This window comes from Schistocerca cancellata, chromosome 2 (genome assembly GCF_023864275.1).
Source record: "Schistocerca cancellata isolate TAMUIC-IGC-003103 chromosome 2, iqSchCanc2.1, whole genome shotgun sequence".
Classification (NCBI taxonomy): domain Eukaryota; kingdom Metazoa; phylum Arthropoda; class Insecta; order Orthoptera; family Acrididae; genus Schistocerca; species Schistocerca cancellata.
Genome location: NC_064627.1, coordinates 28318131 through 28345789, shown reverse-complemented (window position 1 = coordinate 28345789; position 27659 = coordinate 28318131). Strand labels below are relative to the sequence as shown.

Here is a 27659-nt window from a genome sequence, read left to right as displayed (position 1 = left end):
AAATATGTATCAGACAGGAAATCGAACCAGTAACCTCGGCTTTCGAGTGTAATTCTCTTCTAAATCAGCTATCCAAGTGCGATTCATGATCTGCCCTCAGTGATTTGCTCCTCTAGGCGAGGGAGCGGATGTGAATCACATCTGGATAGCTCCGTCGGTGAGGGCATTCCAAACGGAACACGAGTTTCCGGGTTAGACTCCCGGGCGCATTCACATTTTTAGTCTTCCATAAAATTTTAGAGCAGATAGCAGTCATCTGCAGAGCGGAAGTTTCATTTCAGAATTACGAAACTGAGCTGGCTTGAACTCAGGCAAAATATGCCCCTACGCGAAAACACCGATTTTCTGCCATAAATGTCGCAGTAAGAATCAGCAGTTACGTCTGATCTGTTGCCGGTTAGAAGCTTCCCTCATTTTCTACAAGGCGAATACTTCGTTTCCTGTCTTGACGCAAACCTCAACTGATAATCAGTAAGGTTGAACATACTGAAAAGTACTATGGAAAATGTGTACCCATTATGACTGATGACTGTTGCTGCTAAGCACATATACATGGTGTATGACAGCTACAATTGACTTGGGTGAAGATATTATAGAGGAAGTAATTACACAGGAAACACAGTTAGGTAAAGAAATACGAGTTTTACAGACCTGTGACTGCGTTGTGGAGGTAGAGCCCCTCGACGAACATCCACATGAACATGGACGTGCGGGCGTATTCCAGCAGCACATATGACGCCTCGCATAACACAGGCTGGAAGAACAAGAACAGTGATTCCAGAATGAGAATTTCACTCTGCAGCGGAGTGTGCGCTGATATGAAACTTCCTGGCAGATTAAAACTGTGTGCCCGACCGAGACTCGAGCTCGGGACCTTTGCCTTCCGCGGGCAAGTACTCTACCATCTAAGCTACCGAAGCACGACTCACGCCCGGTCTCACAGCTTTACTTCAGCCAGTATCTCGTCTCCTACCTTCCAAACTTTACAGAAGCTCTCCTGCGAACCTTCCAGAACTAGCACTCCTGAAAGAAAGGATACTGCGGAGACATGGCTTAGCCACAGCCTGGGGGATGTTTCCAGAATGAGATTTTCACTCTGCAGCGGAGTGTGCGCTGATATGAAACTTTTTTAAATTGTTTTAAGAACAGTTATTGATCAGATAATTTAAAAAACCTGTGACGAATTGAGTGTCCGGTTCTAATAACATATAATCAGAATAAATCTAAATAATTATTGCTTTTTTTAAATATTTGCCTACTGTGTGTTTGTACCTTTCTAAGATCTAAGGGAAGAGGAATAATACTCAAAAAGCAAGAGGGCAAAACTCTAATGGAGACCCAAGAACGAATAACTTGGATTTGAAAGCTTACAAGGCTGCGATGTTGTCTTTCGCCCATACATTTAAGTGTGCAGGGTGTCCCAGAAATGTTACGACAAACTTCGAATGGCCTTAGGAGATTTCTTGAGGAACAAATGAAGGATAGGAACCCCTGCCCGCAAAAGTCATCCAGCGGCACTACAGAGCGTCGAAGTCCCACGCGTCTGCCACTAATCCCACCTTTCGGCAGCAAACGTTACTTTGTACGCTTATGGACCGTAGGTGGAACACCTCGCAACGTTGTCATTTCGCGATCGCAGCTGATTGCCACATCGGCATTGGAGAAGATGGAGCTACATGTTGCGCTGACAGGCCTTCTCTCCTGTGAGTGAGGTGATCTCTTGCTTGACAAATAACAGTTTGGGGCACGTTTTTCCATTAGCAGTTTATTTTTCTCCTGGAATGCTCAAAAATCTGCTATGATTTCGGTACATAGGAGAAAAACTAAGTACTAATGGTAAATGGGTGTCCGAAGTCGTCATCCACCAAACCAACAAAGTATCGCATTTATAGAAAACAAGGCCCGTCTACGCAACACGTAGCTCCATCTTCTCCAATGGCGTTCGTGGCAATCTATCACTGAATAACGAAAACTGCGAGGCAAAGCCTATGGTTCGTCACGTCAGCGTACAAAGTCAGGTTTCTTGTCGAGTGTGACCTAGTGGTAGCTGCCGGCGTCTATAGCTTAGACGCTCTGTAGCGTCTCTGGATCACGATTCCGGCCACGGATTCCTATCCTCGATTCGTCCCTCAAGACACGCTTGGAATTTGTCGGTACGTTTCGGGGACATCCTGTGTACATCGAAGAAGCAATGATGGAAATAAAAGGAAGATCAAGGAGTGCCATAAAAAAATCAGGGTGAATTAATATCGCTGATAAAATTGGTTGGCTGCATTGATGATCGTTCTGAGATTCAGTTGGTACTGCAGGGACTGTTGAAGGGAATGAACAGTTTTACAACCAAACACTGTGGATTGAACATAAACCGAGGAAGAGGAATGTAATGTGGGTGGCAGGAATGAGACTGTCATTAAACTCAGCATCAAACTTGAGGTCCAAGGAACAGAAAATGTAAATTCTTCTGCTTTGGAAGCCAAATAATGCATGACAGCAGAATCAAAGAGACCATAACAAACAGACTATTCCACATAAAGAAGGCATTTCTCGCTAAAATGTCTCTGCTAACGGCTGACTGTAAGGTCAAAACGCACGAGAGTACAGGTCTCACGCGATGTGGAATGGCCTGTGATCATAAGATGCCCTCGCCTTTCGAAACCGTCCAATGACAGGCCGGCTAACGTATTGCAACAGTGCACAATTCCACCAAAACTGTAAAAGCAGTACAGTCTCAAGTGTAGGAAGCCAACACGAAAGCTCTAGAGCGGCAAGAGTAATGTACATTGTAATACCGTACTGTGTTAAGTACTGCGTGGGCTGTATACCGCTAAGTGTAAGACGACGAAATTCTGCACGCGGTACAAAGGGTCTTACCAAGTCATTCAGTTGACCTCTACTGTTAACGTAGAGCTTAAATTGGGCACTCGCAGCTCAGTTAGAACGAGAAGGTGGAGCAACGGGATGAGCATTTCGTCCCGCAGTAGTGTTGCCAAGACCGAGAAAGAGGCCACCGTGGCAGGGAGGAGAGGGTGATTCCAGTTTAGTTCTTCTGTAGCTCACGGTTGGCACATCGCCACCGACATCACTACTCATCTCCAGTCCGGGGGAGACGACAATCAACGCCACCACCCGGGGTGATTTGGGGAGTCCTGGAGATATCAGTGGTGCTGTTTCACTTTTGCAGCTTCCGAAAGATGATCGCCATGCAGATACACTCACCGACCAGTAGAATACCGGTCACTGGGCAGACAGACGTCATACTAACAGACCACCTACAGACTTAAAAGTTTACATTTAAAGCCTAGGTGCCACGTAATGGGATGCGGAGACTGCATCACACTTTCTTGGATGCTCAGTAGGTTGTGGCTGCCTTGTTTGTTTATTTACATATAAAGTTGCGAAATTTAGAAGTGGTCGACGACTCATGGAGCGAATATTAAACGAAGGGCTGGTATGTCAGTCTAAATAGATTTACGTCAAAGATACAGAAAAATGGTGGAAAAATAACTCCAACTTTTCCCACTACCAATAGTTCACCTGAAAAATCTTCCTGTCTCCTTGAATGTCGGAGCATCAGGGTCGGGCGGGGGGGGGGGGGGGGGGGACCTACAGCAGGTGTTTCTACCTAAAAACTTTGCAGAATTAAGGGCAGGGGAAGGCCCCGAACGGGAAAGACGCTGAAAGTCAATTAATTTTTGAGTATGTTGTGGCGTAAACGAAAAATAAATGCGAGTCAGCCTTCACACAATGGGACAACACTAGTCCACAATGCCGCATTGTCCGTAGTAACAGCCGGCCGATGTGGCCAAGCGGTTAAAGGCGCTACAGTCTGGAACTGCGGGACCGGTACGGTCGCAGGTTCGAATCCTGCCTCGGGCATGGATGTGTGTGATGTCCTTAGGGTAGTTAGGTTTAAGTAGTTCTAAGTTCTAGGGGACTGATGACCTTAGAAGTTAAGTCCCATAGTGCTCAGAGCCATTTGAGCCATTTTCCGTAGTAACAACCCTTCCTGCACGGGATTATGGTTTTATAAAAGAAGAACACGAAAGACGAAAAAACAGTTTGTCCATCCCCTATAGAGTTCCAACTGGTTAATGTACAGAAATCAGCCGTGAGAGCTAGAGGTAAGGCTTTGTTTGGCAATGAGGGTAAATGAGATTCGAATACAAAGGGCGGCATGTTTGGCAACTCTTAGCAAAATTGTATCGGCGTTAGGTATGCAGTCGGCTCGCGGATCCTATCGCGAGCGCATGTAATTTCGTCTATCACGTTACCCATTTGCACTATCTCGCAGCGCAAACAGATCCATACCGTTATTGTCTATACTCGTCTTACTCCGAGGTGGCGGAGCCAGAGCATGCTTTTAGCTATGATTGTGGCAGACTTTCGTGCCAGTGATGACGAACGATGCACAACCAAACTGCGGGGTCGACTTTTTGCAACACAGTGGGCTGCAGAATTTGTCTTCTTTGGTGTCACTGCTTCGATTAGTGGTTTCCAACCTGGGTTTAATTACCCCCCCCCCCCCCCCCTGAGGGGTAAAATGAAATTTTCTGAGGAATAAAAACTAAAACATTTGATTCTGTTCCAGTCGCGAAACAAAATTATTTTGAAAACATCATTACTATTATCACAACTTCGCAAGACTCTTATACCGATTGTACAAGTTATCAAACACTACTTTTTCTGAATTAGTAGCATTAATGCGATGGAAGTTACGGGTGCCTCACATAATCCACCGACTACACACGTCTGCTGTGCTTTCTCCTGTACATCGCTAACGATAAAAGTCAGACATATACGTAACACATGCTAAATATCTCAAGAAAATGCCTACTCCAGCTTGTAGCCAGTAACTGCGGTAGCCCAGAAATGGCTTCAGTACTCGCTTCGTAACTGACAAATTAGTAAATCGACAGCACGACATAGGAGTAACTTCAGTGGGTTCTGTACACAGTGTTATTAGTGTTATTACTATTGTTATTACTCTTACTATAAATAGCTGTGGTCAGACACAAAGCATTAACAGACTGAAGTCTTCCAGTTTCTACCATTTCAGAATTAAGTAGTGCAGCAGTCAAATGAACAGTAAATACTGCGCACACACTTTAAAGTGGTTGATTGTAAGTGGAGCTGCAGTGTGCAGATCAAGCAATTGCTGCAACGACACACACACAAACACACACCCACACCCACACACACACACACACACACATACACACACACACACACACACACACACACACACACACACACAAACTAAATGTCATACATCTTTCATTTTAAAAATAAAAGTGTTCCAAGAAAAGTCTTTCATTCGACAGTTGGTAAAGTTGGTGATAATTTGGGGGAACGGTGACAACAGAAGGCATGACTTCGGGGTGGGGGGGGGGCGGGGGTGATGGCGGGGGTACTAGATAATGTGTGATTGCGAAGGGGCGGGAGAGACCTCTAAGTTGTGCATTCTGAAGGGGCGCTGCTCGAGGAGACTTCTTTAGAGCCAGCGTGGCCAGCAGGCCAGTTTGTGCTCAACCGCCTTTTTCCTTCAGCGGCCAACTCCATTTCCAGTAACTTAAATAACACGCTTAGGGGTTTTTTAAAATAATTCTTACCTTATCATCTAATGGTCCTATACTTCAGAATCCAAAGCAAAATAAGCCAAAGAAAAAATGTCCCTATCGGAATACAAACAAGACGAATATTCTCCTGTTTATAAGACTGATTGGAAGGTAGGATACCAGCACCTTTAAAAACTTTCCCCAAAATTTGGCATGCGGGAATGTTCGCGCGCTTTTTAATATGCAACTCACCTCTCACTCCCACAAGATCCCCTCACAGTAGTTCGCGAAATTCGTTAGCTACACAGGTGAAATATGTGTACAAATTTGCGTCAAATTCTTTAAAAATAAGTGAAATATATGTGAGATGTGTGTACGTGGGCAAAGGCACAGGTAAAAAGGTCGTCTTAAATCCCTGCATGGACTGAGTTAGAATCTGGAAGATATACTGCGGGGAGGGGGGGGCCAGAACCATCATCAGCTTCCTGATGGGGTTGCGGTGACAGTGCGGAGAAAGAATGTGGAGGAGATTATGGACAGACAGATATGAGGAAGGAGGAGATGGACACAGATAGAGGGGGGGGGGGGGGGAAGGCAAAAACAGAGGAAGGGGAGGAGGAAATTGATAGAGAGAGTTGAGAGGTGGAGATGGACCGAGAAAGGAAAGAGGAGGAGATGGATGGGCAGAGGGGGAGGATGAGATGAACAACGAGGTGGTGGAGGTGATACATAACGAAAGGGGGGGAACAGATAGGCAGACAGGACAGAGAGAGGGAAGGGAAGAGAAGGGCAGAGAGAGGGGGTGGTGGAGGTGGATAAAAAGAGGGGTCGTAATAGATGCACAGAGAGGGGAATGTAGGAGACGGGAATGGTGTGAGGAAAGGAGGAGAGTAACAGAGAGAGGATGAAAGAGTAGGTGGACTAATATAGGAATGGAATAAATCCATACCTGGGCCATATCAGGTACTTAGTTATAAGTAAAAAAGGGGCAAAAAAATGCAAGAAGCTTATGCACTACTTCAAGCATTCAGCAGCATCCACAACAACATTTCAGTTCACATGCGAGGACGAAAGCCATAATTAAATAGTCTTTTTGATCCCAACTTCAACGGCCGGAGTGGCCGAGCGGTTCTAGGCGCTGCAGTCTAGAACCGCGCGACCGCTACGGTCGCAGATTCGAATCCTGCCCTGGGCATGGATGTGTGTGATGTCCTTAGGTTAGTTAGGTTTAAGTAGTTCAAAGTTCTAGGGGACTGATGACCTCGGAAGTTAAGTCCCATAGTGCTCAGAGCCATTTGGACACTCACTGTTACTGATACAAACATCCATGCTTCTTCATGCCACTTTAAAGCACACAGATTAGCAGAACAGGCAGAGCTCACAACATGCCACTGCGCAATGAATGGTTCGAATGGCTCTGAGCACTATGGGACTTAACATCTGAGGTCATCAGTCCCCTAGAACTTAGAACTACTTAAACCTAACTAACCTAAGGACATCACACACATCCATGCCCGAGGCAGGATTCGAATCTGCGACCGTAACGGTCGCGCGGTTCCAGACTGAACGCAATGAATGCATCAAAATGAAACTGCAGTAATTAAACAAAAAGCACTTTTCAATCTCGTATACAAAATGTCTAATAAAGTAAGGAAAGGAACATATAGAAACAAAAACAAGAATCACGATTGGACAGATACCAGGACCTTCCCTACTTTCGTTGAATTTCACAGAAAATGATAATATAAATAGACCCTATATGTAAGAGTTACGTTCTCCACCAACAATAATGTAGCAGACGGCCACATAACATAAGATTTAACAAAGGTAAATTCTCCAACGCAACTTTCATAAGACGAAGTTCACAGAATACTCAGTACAGCATGTGGGTCTGACGAGACGAAGCTTCCCACCCCGATTTGAAGAACATATAAATACAATAAGTTACAACACATCAAAATAAATCTGTAGCAGCGCGGGGTAGCCGCGTGGTCCGAGGCGCCTTACCACGGTTCGCGCAACTACTCCCCCGTCGGCGGTTTGAGTCCTCCCTCGGGCAGAGGTGTCTGTGTTGTCCTTAGCGTAAGTTTAAGTTATATGAAGTAGTGCGTAAGCCTACGAACCGATGACCTCGTCAGTTTGGACGCATAGGAACGTACCACAAATTTCCAAAATAATCTGTCACAGCTACTCACATACACGACGCAGAACATTCTTTCGACAACACAGATAATAATCTAATAACACTAAAAAAAGACTATTCGCTGAACCTCGATGGAGAACTAGAAATGTTTATTCATAACAGAAAACATGGCCAGAATATATTCAATGACAAAGCTGAGTCAATGGCAATGAAAATTTTTAAGACTTCTCAAGCATACTAGACAGTAACTTTTGCTTCTATCCATTTTTCGCTGACTTGTATCATCAGACTGAACCATAACACAGAAATATACCTTAATTAGGTTCATAAGTTGTTTAATTTTAGTATTTTTATCTTTCTCAAGCAAAAATATTGTAAAATATTAAACATTTATATATTACGTATCGGTATCTTCGATTCACAGCGTGAGCCAGTAATGAATGCCCTTTCTCTTAAAAGGCCCATTATGTCTACCTCGTTGTAGAATCCGGATTTTTATGTTGGTTGTCTGTGCCTGTGTGGCATCTAAAGAAGATGAACCTCCGGTTTCATTCTGCTTCAACATATTGTAAGATGCTTTATTACTGTCTAAAATTTCTAATCATAGTACCGTGTTACATTAACAATGACTGACTCATCTAAATCTACATCTAAACAGATACTCCGCAAGCCATCGTACGGTGCGTGGTGGAGGGCACCCTCTATCACTACTAGTCATTTCCTCTCCTTTTCCATTCGCAAACAGAGGGACGGAAAATATCCCTCCACTTGAGCCCTAATTTCTCGTATGTTATCTTTGTGGTTCTTACGCGCTGTGTACGTTGGCGACAGTAGAATCGTTTGGCATTCACCTTCAAATCTCGGTTCTCTAAATTTTCTGAATAGTGTTTGTCGAAAAGTACATCGCGTTCCCTCCGGAGATTCCTATTTCACTTCCCGAAGTATCTCCGTAACACTATGTGTTATTCAAACATACCGATCACGAATCTAGCAGCCCGCCTCTGAATTGCTTCGATGTCTTCGTTCAATGTGATTGTTCCGAGTTCCAAAGACTCGAGCAATACTGAAGAATAGGTCGCAGCACTTCCTACACGTGGTCCCCTTTACAGGTGGACAAATATTTCCGAATATTCTCCCAATGAACCGAAATCGACTATTCGCCTTCCCTTCCACAGTTCTCACTTGCTAGTTCCATTTCATACCGCTTTGCAACGTTACGCCAAGATATTTTAAGGACTTGACTGTGTTAAGCAGGGGATTAGTAATAGTGTCTACCACAGGTTTGTTCTTCCTATTCAACCGTATTAACTTAAGTTTTTACTTGTTTAGAGCTAGCTGCCTTTCGTCACATCAACTACATATTTGTAGCGAAGAAGTCCTCAATTAACTGATCCACTACAAGATGATGTGTAAGGCCTCGAAACACGTCGTGGGAATAAATAAATAGCAAAGTCCTACATGAATGACATAATAAACTTCTGAATCCTAAAATTGGAATGAAACTGTGATATTTTGTCGTAAATCTATGTTACGTAAAAGAGAAGAGGCGGTACATCATTGGAGAGTGCACCGTCAGCGTCTTTCCTTCGTTTTTACAAGAAAACCAGCAATTATATTTTTGTACTTTTATGTGTTTACAGTACCTGAAGTTCAGGATTTAAATATACATTCATACATACATAAATTCAACTCTCAAAAATTTTCGAGAAAATCGACTTTGAAGTTTTCAGAGCCTTTTTATTAGCCTAACGTGAAGTCTCTTTTTCGAACGGAAGCTTGGTAGTGCGATAAAATGCTGCACTGCTTCGATTCGCAGAAGAGTGTTAGTTTGAAACAAAGGTACATATTGTATGGCAATTTTCGTGAAAGGTAAAATACATAAAGATGAAAACAAAATGACTAGCATTATCGACTGGTAATCGCTGGATCGCAGTTCGAACGTCTTGCGGTTATTATTAATTTCTTTTTTACCGTTCTGTTCGGGGTCCTACGTCATTTAAATACAAAATTCATGAAATATATGCTAATTAACAATTATGCATCGGTCATTCTTACGAAAGATGCAAATCTTCAAATTACATACCGCACACAAAAATCCTGTTTCCTTTGCAAATACATAATATTGTTTACCCATCTTTTAGATAAGATTGTTGTTCTTAAAGCTTTTGTTAACATTTCTGTCTACACTAGCAGTACTTATATTATTAGGCAACTAGTTTCAAAATTTACAAGTTCATTTTCGAGCCAGACCTTCTGAGAAGAAAAAAGTAATAATAATAATAATAATAATAATAAAATAAGATAAAATTAAAAATTAAAAAATACATGGTTGTCAGCGAACAGTAAATACAAAAGTGGAATTACAGGAAGTATAATAGAAATTAATTATTTGAACTCAAACATAGGGCACTGACAGTGTCTGACCTTCATAACGAGGATCAAATTGCAATATACGCTTTAGAAAATGTTTACACAGAGGCTGACACAATCCTCAGGTGCCTCTTCACAAATCAGAATCAAATTGGAGGTCAATGTAGCCTAGAGCACCAGAAAACTTTCGATTGCGCTAGTGTCCCGCCTTATTTAAAAGGGCATGTCTGCAGCCAATGGGCGTGTTGCATTTTAAATTTGGATGAGTTTAATCATCTTTATTAAAGATGACATCAGTACAGTCAATGACACTGTTCACTGACAACTGGGTACTTCTTTTTTCTTAGCATCGGGCCACGCTTGAAAATGAAACCGTAACTTTCGAAACTAGTCGCCTAATGTAAGTACTGCAACTGTTGGCAGAATCGTTCGTAAACGCTTTAAGAAATTTAATAAAGTTGTTGGTTCCCTGTCAACATAATTTTGGAAGTGAAAAGATGATTATTGATAAAGATGTTTAAATAAAAAATGGCATTGGAATTTTTTTCGTCTTCCGCTTCACGGGAAAGACCATGAAACAAGCATCTTTTTTTAAAAAAAATTACTATATCTTGTTAGTGTATACAGGTCGCCCACACGGTATGCGAGCATTCAACCAAAGAGACATAGTATCGATCGAAAAAACGACCTTATTTTTTAATATTAAAGACGCTCGGAAAACAATTTCCTTGAGAATTATTGAAAGTTGCATTGAAGAGCTTTGGTCGATGGATATTTGAGTTCCAAACTTCGTGTACCATAAATATAACAAAATACAAACATCCAACTGCCGCGTGGTTCCCTGTCATTTGATTCTGTTTCGTCCGAATGCCCACCGAGGTGGACAACGCTAGACCAGCGTACTTCACCTAATTTTTGTTCGAGTATCATTCCTGAAAAAAAAAATTCTTTAACGGCTTTTCAAGGACACAACTAGTAGTAGAGTTCGCTATAACTGCTTCTAGGCTAGGAAAACGACATAGTACGTTTGTTAAAGGTGACAAAAATTTTCTGGGTTGAATAATGGAAAATTAGGTTTTATTGTTCCATCGATGGAGACGCCATTCGAAACGATGTCAACGATGATAAAGGAAGTCGGCAGTCTTCGCATTAGCGGAACGAACCTGGTGTTTACCTTAAACTGTGTAGAGCAACTAATAAATCTGAATGTGCAAACGATGATCTGACCTCTTCTACTTCAGAATGAGAGTCGATTACACTAACAAGTATACCACTTTTTCTTTCGGGTCATCAGTCTTCTGACTGGTTTGATGCGGCCCGCCACGAACTCCTCTCCTGTGCCAACCTCTTCATCTCAGAGTAGCACTTGCAACCTAAGTCCTTCAAATGAAGTGGCTCTAAGCACTATGGGACTGAACATCTGAGGTCATCAGTCCCCTAGGCTTAGAACTACTCAACCCTAACTAACATAAGGGCATCACACACATCCATGCCCGAGGCAGGATTCGAACCTGCGACCGTAGCAGTAACGCGGTTCCGGACTGAAGTGCCTAGAATGGCTCGGCCACAGCGGCCGGCTCCTACGTTCTCAATTATTACCTGGTTATATTCTAATCTCTGTCTTCCTCTACAGTTTTTGCCCTCTACAGTTTCCTCTAGAACCACGAAGGTCATTCCATCATGACTTAATAGATGTAATATTATCCTTCTCCTTATCAGTGTTTTCCACTTTGTAAGATAAGTCGTAGGGTCAGTATTGCCACACGTGTGCCAACATTTCTACGGAATCCAAACTGATCTCCCCCGAGGTCGGCTTCTACCAGTTTTTCCACTCGTCTGTAAAGAATTCATGTTAGTATTTTGCAGCCGTGGCTTATTAAAGTGACAATTGGATAATTTTCACATCTGTCAACACCTGCTTTATTTGGGATTGGAATTATTATATTCTTGTTGAAGTTTGAGGGTATTTCGCCTGTCTCAAACATCTTGCTCACTAGATGGTAGAGTTTTGTTAGGCCGGGCTCTCCCAAGTCTGTCAGTAGTTCTAATGGAATGTTGTCTACTCCCGGCGCCTTGTTTCGACTTAGATCTTTCAGTGCTCAGTCAAACTCTTGAGAGGGAGAGAGAGAGAGGGGGGGGGGGGGAGTCCGATGCACTCGTACCCACATCTGATGTGATAAACAAGACACTACCCTGTAGACTACTTAAAGGTGACGCAGGTCACAACTCTTGGAACAGTGCGTCGAATCGCACGTGCTAATGGGCCGCCCCGCACAGGAGCTGAAAGCACGCGCTGAGTGCAGCACCGGCGGCAGAAAACACCCCGCCCTCCCCTACCGCAGGGGAGTGGACCGCTGCGGCAGCCAATTACCGCCACGCACAGTACTGTTGTGCTGCCTCCGCGCTCCGCCGAATCTAATCACTTTAATGGCTTTAATTGGCTGATGCGCACAGCTCCGGATTCCAGAACGTGTTCTGAAATCAGTTGCCTTAAAACTGATGAGAGTAACAGCGTGACTGTTAAAACACTCCCACCTTTCGGGATGATTCAGTTTTAATTATAGAGCTGGGAACTGAAATAAAATAGTTGGTGAAAGGCATAAATTATTTGATACCAGCATTAATTTAGGTCGAAATGAAACGAAAGCAGCTTTATCATCACGCAGATATTTATGTTAGTTATTGCTGAAGGGACAGAAAAAATTTTATTTACAGTAAAATGGAGCAAGTGCGAAATTTAAAAATTTTCCCGGAACAGGTGATAGCTTAGAGATGAAATTGTTGGAAAAGAATCCATCTGGCTACACATGCGTTTAAAAAGCTCTGTTTCAATGTTTAACTCACAAGTCGCACGCCGGCCGAAGTGGCCGTGCGGTTATAGGCGCTGCAGTCTGGCACCGCGAGGCCGCTACGGTCGCAGGTTCGAATCCTGCCTCGGGCATGGATGTGTGTGATGTCCTTAGGTTAGTTAAGTTTCAGTAGTTCTAAGTTCTAGGGGACTGATGACCTCAGCAGTTGAGTCTCATAGTCCTCAGAGCCATTTGAACCACAAGTCGCACGAGTGTGATGCGTTGGGGGAGACATAACCCCAAAGGCCATCCAGGGGCGTTCAGTAGCACTGATGGATGAATGGATCCTTCAACCACAAGAACACGTTACCAGTCTTGTGGTCAGCATGGGAGCACGTTGTATTGTCGTCCATGGTGTTCACACACCCTAATTAGGTCCACTCTCCGCATTTTAAATATCCAGGGGACCACCATAAATAGCAATGACTTCCGCGTAGTTCTTTTCATTGAATAGTAGCGTCATTTCTTCGTCGCATTGCGTATTTCTTTCAGTTACCTTTCGAAGTATACTATATAAGTTCTTTCAATGTATGGTGGACGTTTCGTCGAGCTATGTTACTTGTAACTTGTAAGGCACGTATCATTCGAAACTTGCTCTCATCAGCCAAAACACTATGGGCACTCACAACCGCGAAGTTGGATGCCGCCTGCTGGCTTTGCGGTCACTGACGTGTTAACAAAAGTGTGTAAGCGAAGCAGACACACGGTGATTCACCCTAGCTAAGATATGGGCTGCAAACGGGGAAATCCCTTGAGATTAGCGAATCTGACAAAGGGCAGATTATCACGCACAGCCTGTGAACGAGTACCTCCAAAACGGCAAACTTGGTCGAATGTTTACGTGCTACTGTCGTGAGCATCTACAGGAAGAGGTAGGATAGTGAAACTACCACTAGGCGCTAAATAGTTGGACGTCCACTACTTTCCACAGAACATGGCTATCGGAGGCTTGCCTGCTCTGTAAAGTAGAGTAGATGGTGACCTGTGGCATTTCTGCCTGAAGAGCACAGTGCTGCAGCACATAGTTCATCGTACGTTGTTGAACACGGAGCTCCGCAACAGACGTCTCCTACACGTTGACATGTTTGATGGTGATGTTTGGTTTGTGGGGCGCTCACCTGCGCGGTCATCAGCGCCCATACAAAGTCCCAATTTGTTTTTGACTGTCCAGTCACAGTACAATCTAGCCATTGCCACGAATAATGATGATGGAATTATGAGAACAGAAATACCCAGTCGCCAGGCAGAGAAGATCCCCAACCCGGCCGGAAATCGAACCCGAGACCCTATGATCCGCGTTCACATGTTGACCAACTGCATCGCGAATTTCGATTGCAGTGGGCACGCAACCGTTGGGATTCGACCTACAGTCAATGGAAGCATGTCAGCTCTTTCGGTGAACTACATTTTCCTGCACAAGGTCAATAATCGTGTCCACATACGCCATCATCGAGGTGGGCGGCGGCTCGAAATTTGGAGCGCGCCATGGACGCAAGGTGGCACAGCAGTGCTTGCATGGGACCTGAGGTAGAGTACATGCTGGCAGCTGCGAACCGCCGGCTTCCCTTCATGCTTGATGTCTTCCTCGACGACAGTGTCATCTTTCAGCAGTATAACTGGTTGTGTCTCGCAGCCAGAACCGTACTACACTGGTTTGAGGAGCATTATAGTGAACCAACATTGATATCTCGGCTACAAAATTCGTCTGATATAAACCCTATGCAATCCATTTGGGTTGTCAACACTGCGTTCACGAATCAGCGGCCCATTATTTACGTGAATTACATGACTCGTGAGTAGACATCTAATGCCACATACCTCCACACACCTACCAACGAACTGTCGGATCCTTGCTACGCAGAATCTGAGCTGTATTTCGCTCTAAAAAAAAAGTACTATTAAGCAGGTGGTCATAATGTTTTCGGTCATCAGTGTACTTTCCTCCCTAAGCTTTGCACACAACTATAGTAGTGATAGATATTACTAGTTGTATTTACACTGGAGGTAGATTCATATCATTTAAGTATGCGTATCTGCTGTATAGTAGTATTTTTTCTTCATACAGTACATGTACTTGCTGCACAGCCGACGCTGTCTTGTAGCAGCTTTGCTAGGTACTCACGAATTCCTCTACTTTAATGATATACCTTTTGCTGTGGTATACGTATTACTCTTCACCCTTCTACAACAGGTATATGACTATCCCTATTTCGTATGTAAAACCGAATGAAATGAAATTAGCGTATGCCATTATAGGCCGGGAGACACCGATTGGTATAGTTTGGTCCCCTATTGCAAGACTTTATACCTGACACGACTTTGGCTATCTGCCCGTCATAGAGATGAGATGGATTTAAGGGGACAACTAAAGCATCACGTCGCTGAGTGAAGAAAATCCACGACACGGCCAGGAATATGGAAGCAGCGTCGCCAGCCTTTCACACCACGAGGAGCGGACTATTTCATCTATGTTGGACTGTGATGTGGAGACTACAATTGTTTACAATATAAAAGACAATGAAAGCAATTATTTGCGTCTTAGTGCCTGACAGAGAAAATAATTTTTAATTTGTCTTTAACATGTGCATGATATACTTACAATACTAGTTTGCTACAACTCTTTTAATGTGTTAATACGTCTAATATATTAAATTAATCTCTGACAGAGTCAGACTAAGAAATGAGCAATTATTGTCAAATATCACATTATCTATACTGCGCGCTGTGAACACAGATGAAACATCGACATTAATAAAAATACTATTAGTTTCTGAATAGCATATGGCCCTTGTTCTGGTTTCCCAAATTGCCACGAAGTAGCGGTACAGCTGCCACTTTCGTCTTAGGAATGGTCTGTCTCTACCTTAAGCCCTCAGTCACACCAACGCATCGTTACAAGACTACCACAGATGTATGCAGACGTTGAGCTGGAAGTAGACACATAACAATATCTAGTTGACAAATCATTCAGTGCCAGATTGTTGGCAATACAACTGACAGAAGCAGAAAAAGGAGGTACTTACCAGTGGGCAATTCGGTAGGTTTGTCACTTTTAGAACTACAGGGAACAGCTTCATGGTAGCGACGAAAGTAATGACCTGGGGAAGGGGGAGAGGGGGGGGAGGGAGTTCGTAGTGTTTCGTTATTGACAGTTGATCTGCCTGTTCCTAGTGAGTGTTTCAAAGAAGAGTAAAAATATGGTCTCCCGAGAGGGCATAACTGAAAAAAAAAAAAAACAATCTACCGCTTGAATGGTGAACACTTTAGGGCAAAGCCACCATATAACTGTCTCAAGGGGCACTCTTTTGTTGCCCCAGTGATGGCTAAGGCAGAGAAATCGCAACGCAAATGTCGATGTAAGCTGCAGTGTCTCATGGAACAAGTTCCCTGGAGTGAAAACCATAACTTTTCCACCTCTAAGTCATCCCTTAAGTGAGTATAATTCATACTGTTTAACCTAAGTGACAACAATATAAGGAACAAATGTACCAGAATAATTCTGAACCAAACTAAGATGTAAACCGACGTTCACATAGTTGCCAAACGCATCCTACAAAGTTGCCAATTCTCCAATAGTCTTGCCAGAGGCAGGATGCGGCTGCTCAGGCGATGTGAATCTTCTTCTGGCTGACTCCAGGGAGCACATCTTTCGAAGATGCCCAAAGTCGTTGTTTGCCGTTGCACTGACTGGGAGCAGAAGCACCTTGTAGAGACTAGTCAGTTTTACTTTCGTGTCTTGTGACTATGATTTGGGTCTAAAGAACTGTTACGCGTAAGTTCTACATGCACAGCCGGCCGGAGTGGCCGAGCGGTTAAAGGCGCTACAGTCTGGAACCGCACGACCACTACGGTCGCAGGTTCGAATCCTGCCTCGGGCATGGATGTGTGTGATGTCCTTAGGTTAGTTAGGTTTAAGTCGTTCTAAGTTCTAGGGGACTTATGACCACAGCAGTTGAGTCCCATAGTGCTCAGAGCCATTTCAACCATCTACATGCACAGACTGCAATTCGAACATCATAAATACAGAATAGAGGAAATTATTCAACGGTTCTCCTCATCTGTAGTTGATGTAGTTGTTTTAGTTTTTCTGCCTGAAGCAAACTGAAAGTTGAAAATTTCGTTCACCGGAAGACATTCGCTTTTCAGCATCACCAGATGTTATTAAGACTGCAAGTAAATAACATTCATTTTAATAAAATACACCTAAAAACTGTTTTTCTTATGAATGCTTGTTCTCTCATCATGTGCGGTATACAATAACACAAATTATAAGACAATTCTGTTGCTTGTGGGTGTTCCCTTTCTCTAATCAAATTTCATAAACAGCGAAAAATATGAACTCATAGTTTCAAATCTCAAAAGCAAACCGTCCAAGATAATTTTTCTCAGTTACCAAAACATAAGACTCGAAGGTGCAAAGATATTGTAGTGTGGAAATCACTGCAGTACAAGTTCGGTTCCAGTTTCCGATAACATGAAAGGAGAATCACTTATGACAAACGTACATCTCAATGCAGTGCAAGTTCGATTCCTGATTCTGATAATGTGAAAGGAGAAGCAATAGTGAAAAGTGTCTGATGAATGAGCTTTCAAATTTTCGGACAGCTTAACCAAAGTAACAATAAGATGTGAGTCTGTGATGGAATTTCTATGCAGTATCTCGCAGTTAGCGTCTTTTGCTTGCAGTTCGTTTCTCGGTTGTTTTAACCTAACGACCCCTCTACCCTCTCACAATATTCATATGCGAATTATCGAGATGTAATTGTTAAAGCAGACTACTGTTTTAAATATTACGGCGCTTGTAGCCAGATCTGGCTCAGTGGAAAACCATATGTAATTACATTTCATCGTGGAGTTTATTGTAAAGTGTTAATAATTCTTTCAAGATATTCATTGCACACACACACTTGTCTTCGAAGATACTTGCCCGTCAGATCTTGCTAACCTACCAAGTTGAGGGTCACATAAACAGCGTAAAACCTGGGGATAGATATCTCACTCGTTACATCACCATGGACTAAACTGAAAGGTTAAGCGTTGGTAGGGCAACGAATTTAGATGAAATACCTTAAGCATTTCGAGATGAAACATAAATTTTTTCATCCAAAGGAATTCCGTTTTAAAATTGCCCGTATATAGCTAATAACCGCTAAACACGTTCAACTGAAAATCTCTGCGTTTTAAGCAGTTTTGTAACTCGAGGTCGTAGTAGGGAGCGTCCGCCACCGGATACAGCAGTTTCCTGACTCTATGTCATATAAGGATGAGCTCCAATACGTTACGTTGTGATACAGACGGAACTTCACTTCGTGAAAGAAAGGCCAAAATAAATTAATACGTATTTTGTCTTAGGTGCCAACACTCAGTAGTTTCCGAGGAAATGATAGTCAAGCTTTTGATGCTACTCCATCAGTTCATGCACGTGGTAATAACGGCGATAATTAAAGTCCAAACAGTCCTGCAAATTATTGATTGAAGTAGTGGCTGGAAGTTAGTGGCTATCCCCACTGGGTCACAAATTCAGTACAAAAAATGGTTCAAATGGCTCTGAGCACTATGGGACTTAACATCTATGGTCATCAGTCCCCTAGAACTTAGAACTACTTAAACCTAACTAACCTAAGGACATCACACACAGCCATGCCCGAGGCAGGATTCGAACCTGCGACCGCAACAGTCACGCGGTTCCGGACTGAGCGCCTAGAAACGCACAGCCACCGCGGCCGGCAAATTCAGTACAAGTGCAACGAACCTGTCCTGTCATGGATACGACAAGGGTAAAATCGAACTGGGCTACTGTGTCAGGGCTGCGAATTATGCCTGTAAGCATGACTGTGGTGCGCCGAGTTATACACTAGAGATGACTTGGCCCCTCCATCAAACTGATGTAGTCAACACCTTGTCACACCTAGAAGATACTGTGCGCTCAACCGAAAGGCAGTGCCAATTCGATCCGTTCCGTATTGCTGCAGTATCTAGGTCTGACGGAGACACCTCCGTGTCCTAAGCCAATCTCTATGGAGACGGCTACGCATCGTACACCAAAGAAGATGCGGGCATATCGGTGTGCTAACCTCAAGTGCCTCTCTTGTGACGCTCACTTAACGCCCTGCTAATTCTTTGTCATCACACAGTACCAGTTGTCAACTGCAGAATTAAGAGTCAGTGTGGCCCAGGTTACGAGGTTTACCAACAACTAGAGAATCCCGCCAAATTATTGCGTCTCCTTGAAAAGCAAGCCGAACACGAAAATCCCCACTAATACTAAAAAAACTTCGCAGCTCCACTCTAGGCATTATATACCATTAAGCAAATTATGCGTTTCCCGACCTGTGCCGTTAGCCTCATAATTGAGGGCTTGAGATACAAAGAAAAATCCACTACGATGCGAGACTTTGTTTCCGGTGTCCTAAGCTTTCTGCAAGCTGTAGTTGGTTATCTTGAAACAAGGTCTGGAAAACACGGAAAGGCACCCCCATTTCCTGCACTTGGTGTCCCACTAAGCTCCCGCTGGATATTAGGATGTGAAGTCAACAGGTGACCATAGGCTTGCCGCTCATATATCACACTATCGGTAAATGTAAACAACCAGAACATATGTGGCAAAATATCTACCATATTTTGTAGTTGTACAGATGGATATGAAATACTTTAAGTAATTACCCAGCAGTTACGAACGACGTGGCCACGATACTGAAAAATCTAAATTGTTTATTTAGTATCCAGTGCGGTAAATTGCTCCGCAGTAACGGTTATAAGTTTCCGTATTTGCAGAAGTTTTCAAAATTGTTTATGCTTCAATCTTTGTGTAAATGCATGAAACACGTTTAGTGCTCGATTTTAGTGACCGTTTAGCGACTGAAAACTTCTGTATGGAAATGAAAACCTGCTGCTTTAGTTCACGAGATAGCGGGGTCAGATTGGTACCGCGTTTCTTGACTTCCGGACCACATTCGTTACACATACATTTTGTCACACACTATTGGAAATCAGCGCTTCCAGGCCGATATGCGACTGTTGAAGTCTTCCAGGCAAACTGATCCCAGAAAGCCGCTGTTCATCAGGGTATTGGGACAGCCGGAGTGTTGGCGGCAGGAGGCGACACATAGTTAGCAAGGAAATGCGGTAGTGCTGGTACTTCTCAGGAAAAGCTAAGCAGCTTCGTGGACAATGCTTTTTAACACTCTGTAGCAGTTCGTAGATGACGGAATATTACACGCGATTCCTAAGAGAACTGATAAACTGCGACCTAGGTTCGACATCGTATAGTATGGATTTTACAAGAATCAGACCATTTGTCCCTTTCTTATTGATGGACTCTTCATAGCTCCAAGTACATACAATTAGTAACAGCTACGCTGCCGCAGATATTTAAAGGCATCCCAGTGGACGTGAGGGAGTCCATGTGGTAGCAACAAGCCGAAAGTCGCGCATACTCAACGTAGATAATTACCGCCCTTCTTTATAGAACATTTTCATATCCTTGGATCGATCGTTCAGCAAACACAAAGTGCACACTCATCACAACCCTTCTGGAACTTTATCGGCGGCGCCTCTTTGAAGTATACAAGGAAGCATCGACTACTCCTGGGAGACTTACGATTTAGTAGAATACGGACTTTGTTGCGTTAAGCCCAGATGAAATTAAATCTCCCAAATGTTCTTCACTCAATCGCTTTGTAAAATATAAACAGAAATATAGACCCGTAGTAATTTTAATAATATATTTTCATCTGCACTTACGTATGGGAATTACGTATGGTATTAATCACTTTGCGTTTTGCTTTTGAACGACCGGCGCCAAATACATCGAACTGGACATTTTTCGATTGTGAGTATTCTGAACGCTGTGATGCAGGCTGCCACTAAATCCTCTGCTGTGCCAATCTCCTCATCTCTGAATTAGTTATTGGATAAATCAGCCTTCCCATACAGTTTTTACCCTGTCCAGCTCTGTCTAGTACCGCGTGAGACATATCCTGATGCCTTAACCTATGTCCCTATCATTCTATCCTTTCTTCTTAACAGTATTTCCCGTAAGATAATTTCTTCTTCAATTCTGTGGATAACTAACTCATTCCTTACCTTATCAGTCCACCTGAATTTCAACATTCTTCTGTAGCACCTCATCCCAAATGCTTCGATTCTCTCGTCTTCAGATTTTCCTACAGCCCACGATTCACTACCATTCAATGCTGTGCTTCAAACGTACATTCTCAAAAATTTATTCCTCAAATTAATGCCTATGTTTTACGTTGGTGGCCAGGAATGCCCTCTTTCTCTGTTCTGCTTTGCTTTTTATGTCATGTTACTTCGACCGTCATAGTTTATGTTGCTTACAAGGTTGCAGAATTCCTTAACTTCGCTTACTTCATGATCGCCAGTTTTTACGTTAACTATTATCACTTCAAGAACATCAATTTTTTGGGTTAACGTTATCACTATTCTCATTTCTGCTACTTCTCATTACTTTCGTCTCTCTTCGGTTCAGTCTTTTTCCAGATTCTGTAAGCACTAGACTGTCCGTTACATTCAACACATCCTGTAAATCTTATTCACCATCAGTGAGGATAGAAATGTCTTCAACAATGCTTATAATTAACACGCTTTCAACCCGAATTTTAACCCCTGTGTCGTATATTTATTTCCGTCATTGCTTCTTCTGTGTATAGATTCAACAGTAGAGGCGAATGACTGCATCCCGACGTTACACCGTTTTTAATCCGATTACTTCGTTCTTGGTCTTCCAGTGTTATTGTTCCCTCTTGGTTACCGTAGTTATTCTATACTAACTGCGATTCGCTATTACTCAGACCCATGTTTCTCAGAATTTCTAACACCCTGCACCATTTTACACTGTCGAACGCATTTTAAAGGTCGACAAAAGCCATAACGGTGTGTCGATTTTTCTTTAGTCTTGCTTCCAGCACCAAGCACAAAATAAGAACTGCCTCTGTAGCCCCCACGCTTCATTAAACAAAACTAATCATCATCTAACAGCTCCTCATTTTTCTTTTACATTCTTCTGCGTCTCCTTGTTGTTAGCAACTTGGATGGATGAGCTTTTAAGCTGATTATGGGATAGTTTCCGCGCTTATCAGTACTCGTTATCTTCAGAATTGTGTGAGTGATATACCTTCCGAAAGTTTGGTGGTATATTGCCAGAGACTCACAGACCTATTTGAATAGTTGTTTGGTTCCTGATTTCAGAAATTCCGGTGGAATCCCTTCTGCCTTGTAATATTTCAAGTATTCCCAAGTTCTTTTAAATTCTGAATCTAATGGTGGATACCCTATCTCTTCCATATCCACTCCAAATTCTGCTATCACTTCAGACAATTCCTCCCCCTGACAGAAACCAGTTTCCATGAATCCGCTCTCTCCTCTGCGTTTAACTGTATGCCGGCACGGTAGCTCAGCGTGTCCGCTCCAGTCGGAGGGTTAGCTGCCCTCTTCAACAAAAAATTGAATATTGTATTCATATCGGGTCTCCAGCAGGAACATCTCGTCATCTGGGCACAATATTTCGGCTGTCCACCTGGCAGCCATCTTCAGACGAGAAGGCCGTCGCACTATCTCGCCGGAACTGAAGTTAAACACGCCGAGGTGTGAGTGTGAGTGTTTGACTTCAGTTCCGGCGAGATAGTGCGACGGCCTTCTCGTCTGAAGATGGCTGCCAGGTGGACCGCGGAAATATTGTGTCCAGATGAGGAGATGTTCCTGCTGGAGATGCGACATGAATACAATAGATTATTATGCCGCTAAAGCTTACGGAGCCACAAAAAACTGAGTAAATGGATCATCGATTGGTCGTCCGCCCCGAACAAATGCAACAGGCAATAACGAACAAAATGAGATTAATTAAAAAACTGCGGATTTCCCTCTGGCTCTTAATGTTAGCGTCCTTGCTTTTAATTTCACCGAAGGTTGTTTTGACGGTCCTCTATGCTGAATCATTCCTTGCGATTACCGTTTCTTTTTGGACTACCTGACATTTGTCCTGCAACCACATCGCCTTGTATTTCCTGCACTTCCTATTTATTACAGTCCTAATTCTTCGCTGGTCGTTGGAGCTCAGTTCGAGGCGACCTCGTCACTGAACACAATTCTAGTCCAATCAGTGAGATTCCAGGCCGAACGTGTGACTGGAGATGCCTCGAACAGCGGTGGGACACCAGTGTCACTGCCACCCACCACACGGCCCTACAACCACCACTGATGGAGTGCCGTTTTATCTCACATCAGGAGCCCTTTAGTTGTCATCCGCGGCACACATAAGGCTCGACGACTTTCTACGTCACGTGTTGTCGCCCTTCATGGCTAGCCATCCTGGGCTTAAATTTCCGCAAGATAACGTCCGCCCGCTCACAGCGAGACTTTCCGCTGCTCGAGACTCTGACGATATAACGGGCCACTTGGACAGAGTTTGGCTCGATCTTCCTCAGGAGAACATCCACCAATTCTATGACAAAATCTTTTCGGGTTAACAACCGAGTCAATTTCGACCACACATCGATATTCGCCGAGAAAGCCGGAATTCTCATATGCACCAACTCTGTCAATCAATGCCAAGCCAAATAACTGCTTGTATGAGGGCCAGAGGTGGACCAACGCGTTACTGACTTACTCAATTTGTGAAGCCATTTTTCTTGAGTAAATCTTCAGTTTTTCTGAAACTGTACTCATTTGTTAGTACATGTTCATCACATATACTAATATTCGGATAATTTCTTCTTTGTGCGTACTGTTTTTTTTCCCTTTTTTTCTTTAAGAGTGTAGTTTATGCAGGCGATGTTGGGCAGCTTTCATAAATGTTGAGAACTGCTGCATACATTACAAAGCTGTTCATATTATTTCATTTTGAATATCGATGTCGGTCACATTCAGATAATATTCCAGTCATACAAATCGTATTTAACAATGTATCCCACAAGTAGAGTAACTATTTAAAACATATTTAAGTACAATATGTGTTATAACAAAAACATGTACTCTGTCTTCCAACGTAGATATAGAAAAACAGAAAAAAACTACGGATGTGTTTGTTATAACACATGGGAAAAATAAAATTGGGCTGTAATACATTTCATTCACTGGAAGATAGTCAACTCAGCACAGCTTTCTGCACTTTGAGCAGGTGTTGTAAGCTGGATGCTTCTCTCAAAGTAAATGAAATATTTCCCCGACAAGTCTTACTTTGCCCACTCTGTACTGAAACAGAACATTTCCTAAATGGTTGGTTAGTGTAGATATAGAATACATAGCAACTCTGTACGTTTTTCATAACCCGAGAGCGGTATGAATTCGACCGTCAAAGACAGTGAAAATAGTACATGCAGCTGTGTATTATATGGTGTAGTTTGGTGGATATCTGCATTACGCTGTGAATGTGCCAAAATTCAGCCCTTCCCTTCCACTTTCCTATAAACAGCAGTTGTGTAAGAATATAAGTTTTTCTTTCCATTTCCTTTAACCCAATATCCTCGTAATCTAAAAATGTGCCTGATAGCATGCTACGCACAGTTTCTCGTATATATGTGTGCAATTCATTAGGTGTTATCACGTATCGCTACCAGGACAGATTCATTGGGAAGAAGCCGCTCACGTGCAGTTTGAAGGCGAACTATGTTACTTGATTCTTTCAGGTTGCCGGGACGGCACAAATGAATGTATACAGAGAAAGACTTACTTATTGTAATTACAAGTATAAATATGTCCGATTAGTCTAATGCTTACAGTGCTTGTAATTAGGATGAAAATTATTACCCTTTGGATTCCTTCTGACATATTCCTTCATCTCACCTTCAGCGCTGATTTTTGGTAATTATCTACTCCATCAGAGTTCCTACACGCTAAATAAAGACTACCTGTAGTATTGCTCTAGAAGTCGACAGATCCTACACACCTAGAACGAGTGGAGCTTTCACTACCGTTTACAAATCGTAATCTTGAGACGCACTAATTACCGCAGACTAGTTACTTCGCTACAGACAGACACACACTAAAATCAATATTTTATCGTTAACCTGCAGTGCTACTTCAAAAAAATCTCCTTCTGTATATCTCTTCAATTCACTCCTTACAAGTTAGCTACTAAATTAATTTATGTCTGGTCAACAAATCTCTAAAACTTCGGGCTGTAGGCCTTTGCTTTGGTATATAGATGGTTATAGAAAACTTCTCTTTTTGCTTCAATGAAATTTTATGTAGATAACGCTGCAGTTCTGTCCCTTAAATACCAGCACATTAGTAGCTGTAACATGATATGAAAATTTATCCTGAAGTTCTGCGTATTCACTTCGTTGCTGCATGTAACCATAGTGGCCAGATATCAACACTTTTTATTTGCCGTTTCATGACACTGCGTGCAGTTTTCATCGCTTAGCATCGAATCGGTAATTTATGGAAAATACCGTTTATGGAAATATCGTTAGCATAAATATTCTATTTTCGAATAGATATGGAAATACAGGGGTTTGCATTTAGATGCTTCATTTCTGTTCATTGCAGAACATGCTTCATAAAGTGCAACTCACGCTAGCCGTTAGTTAAACTGAAAACTCATCTCCCCTGCACAAAACATAAGTTTTAGCCAGTCAGTGCCACTTACGATTAAAACAGTCAGTTAACAACGAACATAGAACAGTGAGAGCAATATCGCAGACTAAGTTAACACTAACTGAAAAGAAGTGGAAGGAAACCACAAACTTAACTCTCTTCTCTTGGCAATAACTAATAGTTTCTACTAATAACAAATAATTCGAAGAGGTGGGGAAGTTATAATGGTGGTTTGTGATAAAAAGAGGCGAAGGCGCCAATTAGACGGAAGTTTTTGTTAAATAGAGTTAAAGTGTTCGAACTTTTGCCTTTATGTTCATTATTCCCATATACACAAATGTATGACATATTCTAGGATGGTTCCGTGTGAATAAATGAAATGCAGAACGCTGTTTTCTTGCTTTTCAAGGATAGTTTCAATTGAAAATTAAGAATATGAGACAGAGTGGTGCAGTAATGAAAAAGTGATGCTGAGGGGGGGGGGGGGGGGGGAAAGTATCAAACAGAGGTAGAGCTATAACACGATGAACGAAACGAAGTTCAGTTTCCAGCATTTATCTCAACCTACTCCCAATCGGTCTGGTAACACCAGAACTACTTACACGTCTCAGTGCAAGCTCCAGGGGTTTTCATCCATGTTCCTGTCTGGTCCTCAGTCAGTTCGTACAGCACAAATGCGACACAAATCCTCCACTTATCCAACTATTTGTTAATGATCACATTCTTGGTGAGCTATTGGAACAAAATTCCACCTGATCATGGGAATCAGAAAACATTATTCCTCAAACAATTTTCGGCACTGTCTGCCATCTTCAGTAGCTAATTTTTTTATTTATTTTTTTCTTTTAATGGGATCAGAAAATGCAATGCATCTTACGAGATATTTCCCGAGAGTAGATTTAAGCTGAACTTTTATGTCAATTCCAGTCTTTTACTTTAGCTAACATTTGTTTCGGCTTAGTAGGGACTTTTTTAAATTGTCAGTAGCCTGTCATCAGCGATACGAAGCTTTTATGAAACACGACGTAGCTTCTCACGCTTACCACAGCGCTTCTAACAGAAGCTTTTATTTAGGCTCCTGTCCACTGACCCGCTTATATGCAGTGTTCAGCAGTTCAAGTACTGAGAAGTAGAAAGAATCGCAAAAAAGAATCCGTTGTTGTTAACTGCCAAGCCGTTGACACTGAAACAATTGATACTGTTTCACGTATCTTCCAGGGAACACTGGATACAATGCCTCAGTCGATTCTACTTTTCCTATCTTCCAGAATTCAGTAGATGTAGTGCTATATCGTCGACTAGTACACAAACAAGTGCGAAGGAAATTTTTGAAAAGATAAGTGTACGAATTGAAGACTAGTTAAGAAACGGAGATCAGTACTCTGTCGGCGAAACTGGAATGCGGCGTACCAACGGGTAGTGAAATCAGACCATTACTCATCAGATTATAGTGTGTTTGAAAGAGATTAGATGTTATACAAGAATAATGGTAAAAACTTGCAATGAATTTTAACGTCATACATCTAAACTAAAATTTTACTCTGACGCCAGGTGTAAGTTTCTGGTTCATGTGGTTGTCAGTTGGGGATACCATGGAGCAGATGCTACTCAATATACACCACTCAATATGCGTCCTGTCCAGATGACGACAACACCGCAAAAAAAGGCGTTTTATGTTGTTCATTTCGACACGAGCAGTTCTTTTGCAACTTTGCTGTGAGTTTTACATACAGGGGACGGCACTGCACCTCGCACGGCTCAAAGCATTCCAAGACGACACAAGCAGTTTCCATACACTAGTTGCTTATGTATGGGGAAATCCACATGTCGCCAAAGTGTGTTCGTTGAAGACGCAGAACGCATTCAGCAGACATTTTCGCGTAGTTCACACAAGTCATAAAAGACATGGCTCAAGACAGTCAGGTACATGTGGTACTTCTTAACTTCCGAAAAGCATTAGACTCAGTACCACACCTGCGCTTACTATCCAAAGGACGATGGAGCGACATTGGTAAGAGGATAGAAGATGTCTTCTTAAGGAGGGTGCAGCATCTGATTGTTGGATGGTCGAAGCCAGAAGCACAAGTGACTTAATGTATGCCTGATACGTGTGTTGTGAGCCCTGCTGTTGTACATTAACGACCTTGAAGACAACACTAACAGCAAGCTCCCGTTCGCAGGTAG

At 42.7% G+C, this 27659-nt stretch overlaps 1 protein-coding gene across 1 annotated transcript in view; it reads right to left on the bottom strand.

Moving 5' to 3' along the window:
- The window catches only part of LOC126150401 (PDF receptor-like), a 452937-nt gene that overhangs the window by 80510 nt on the left and 344768 nt on the right, over nt 1-27659 (bottom strand). The window contains exon 8 of the mRNA XM_049915875.1: nt 652-754. Within this exon, the coding sequence (XP_049771832.1) occupies nt 652-754 (103 nt within the window). The remainder of the gene's footprint in view (nt 1-651; nt 755-27659) is intronic.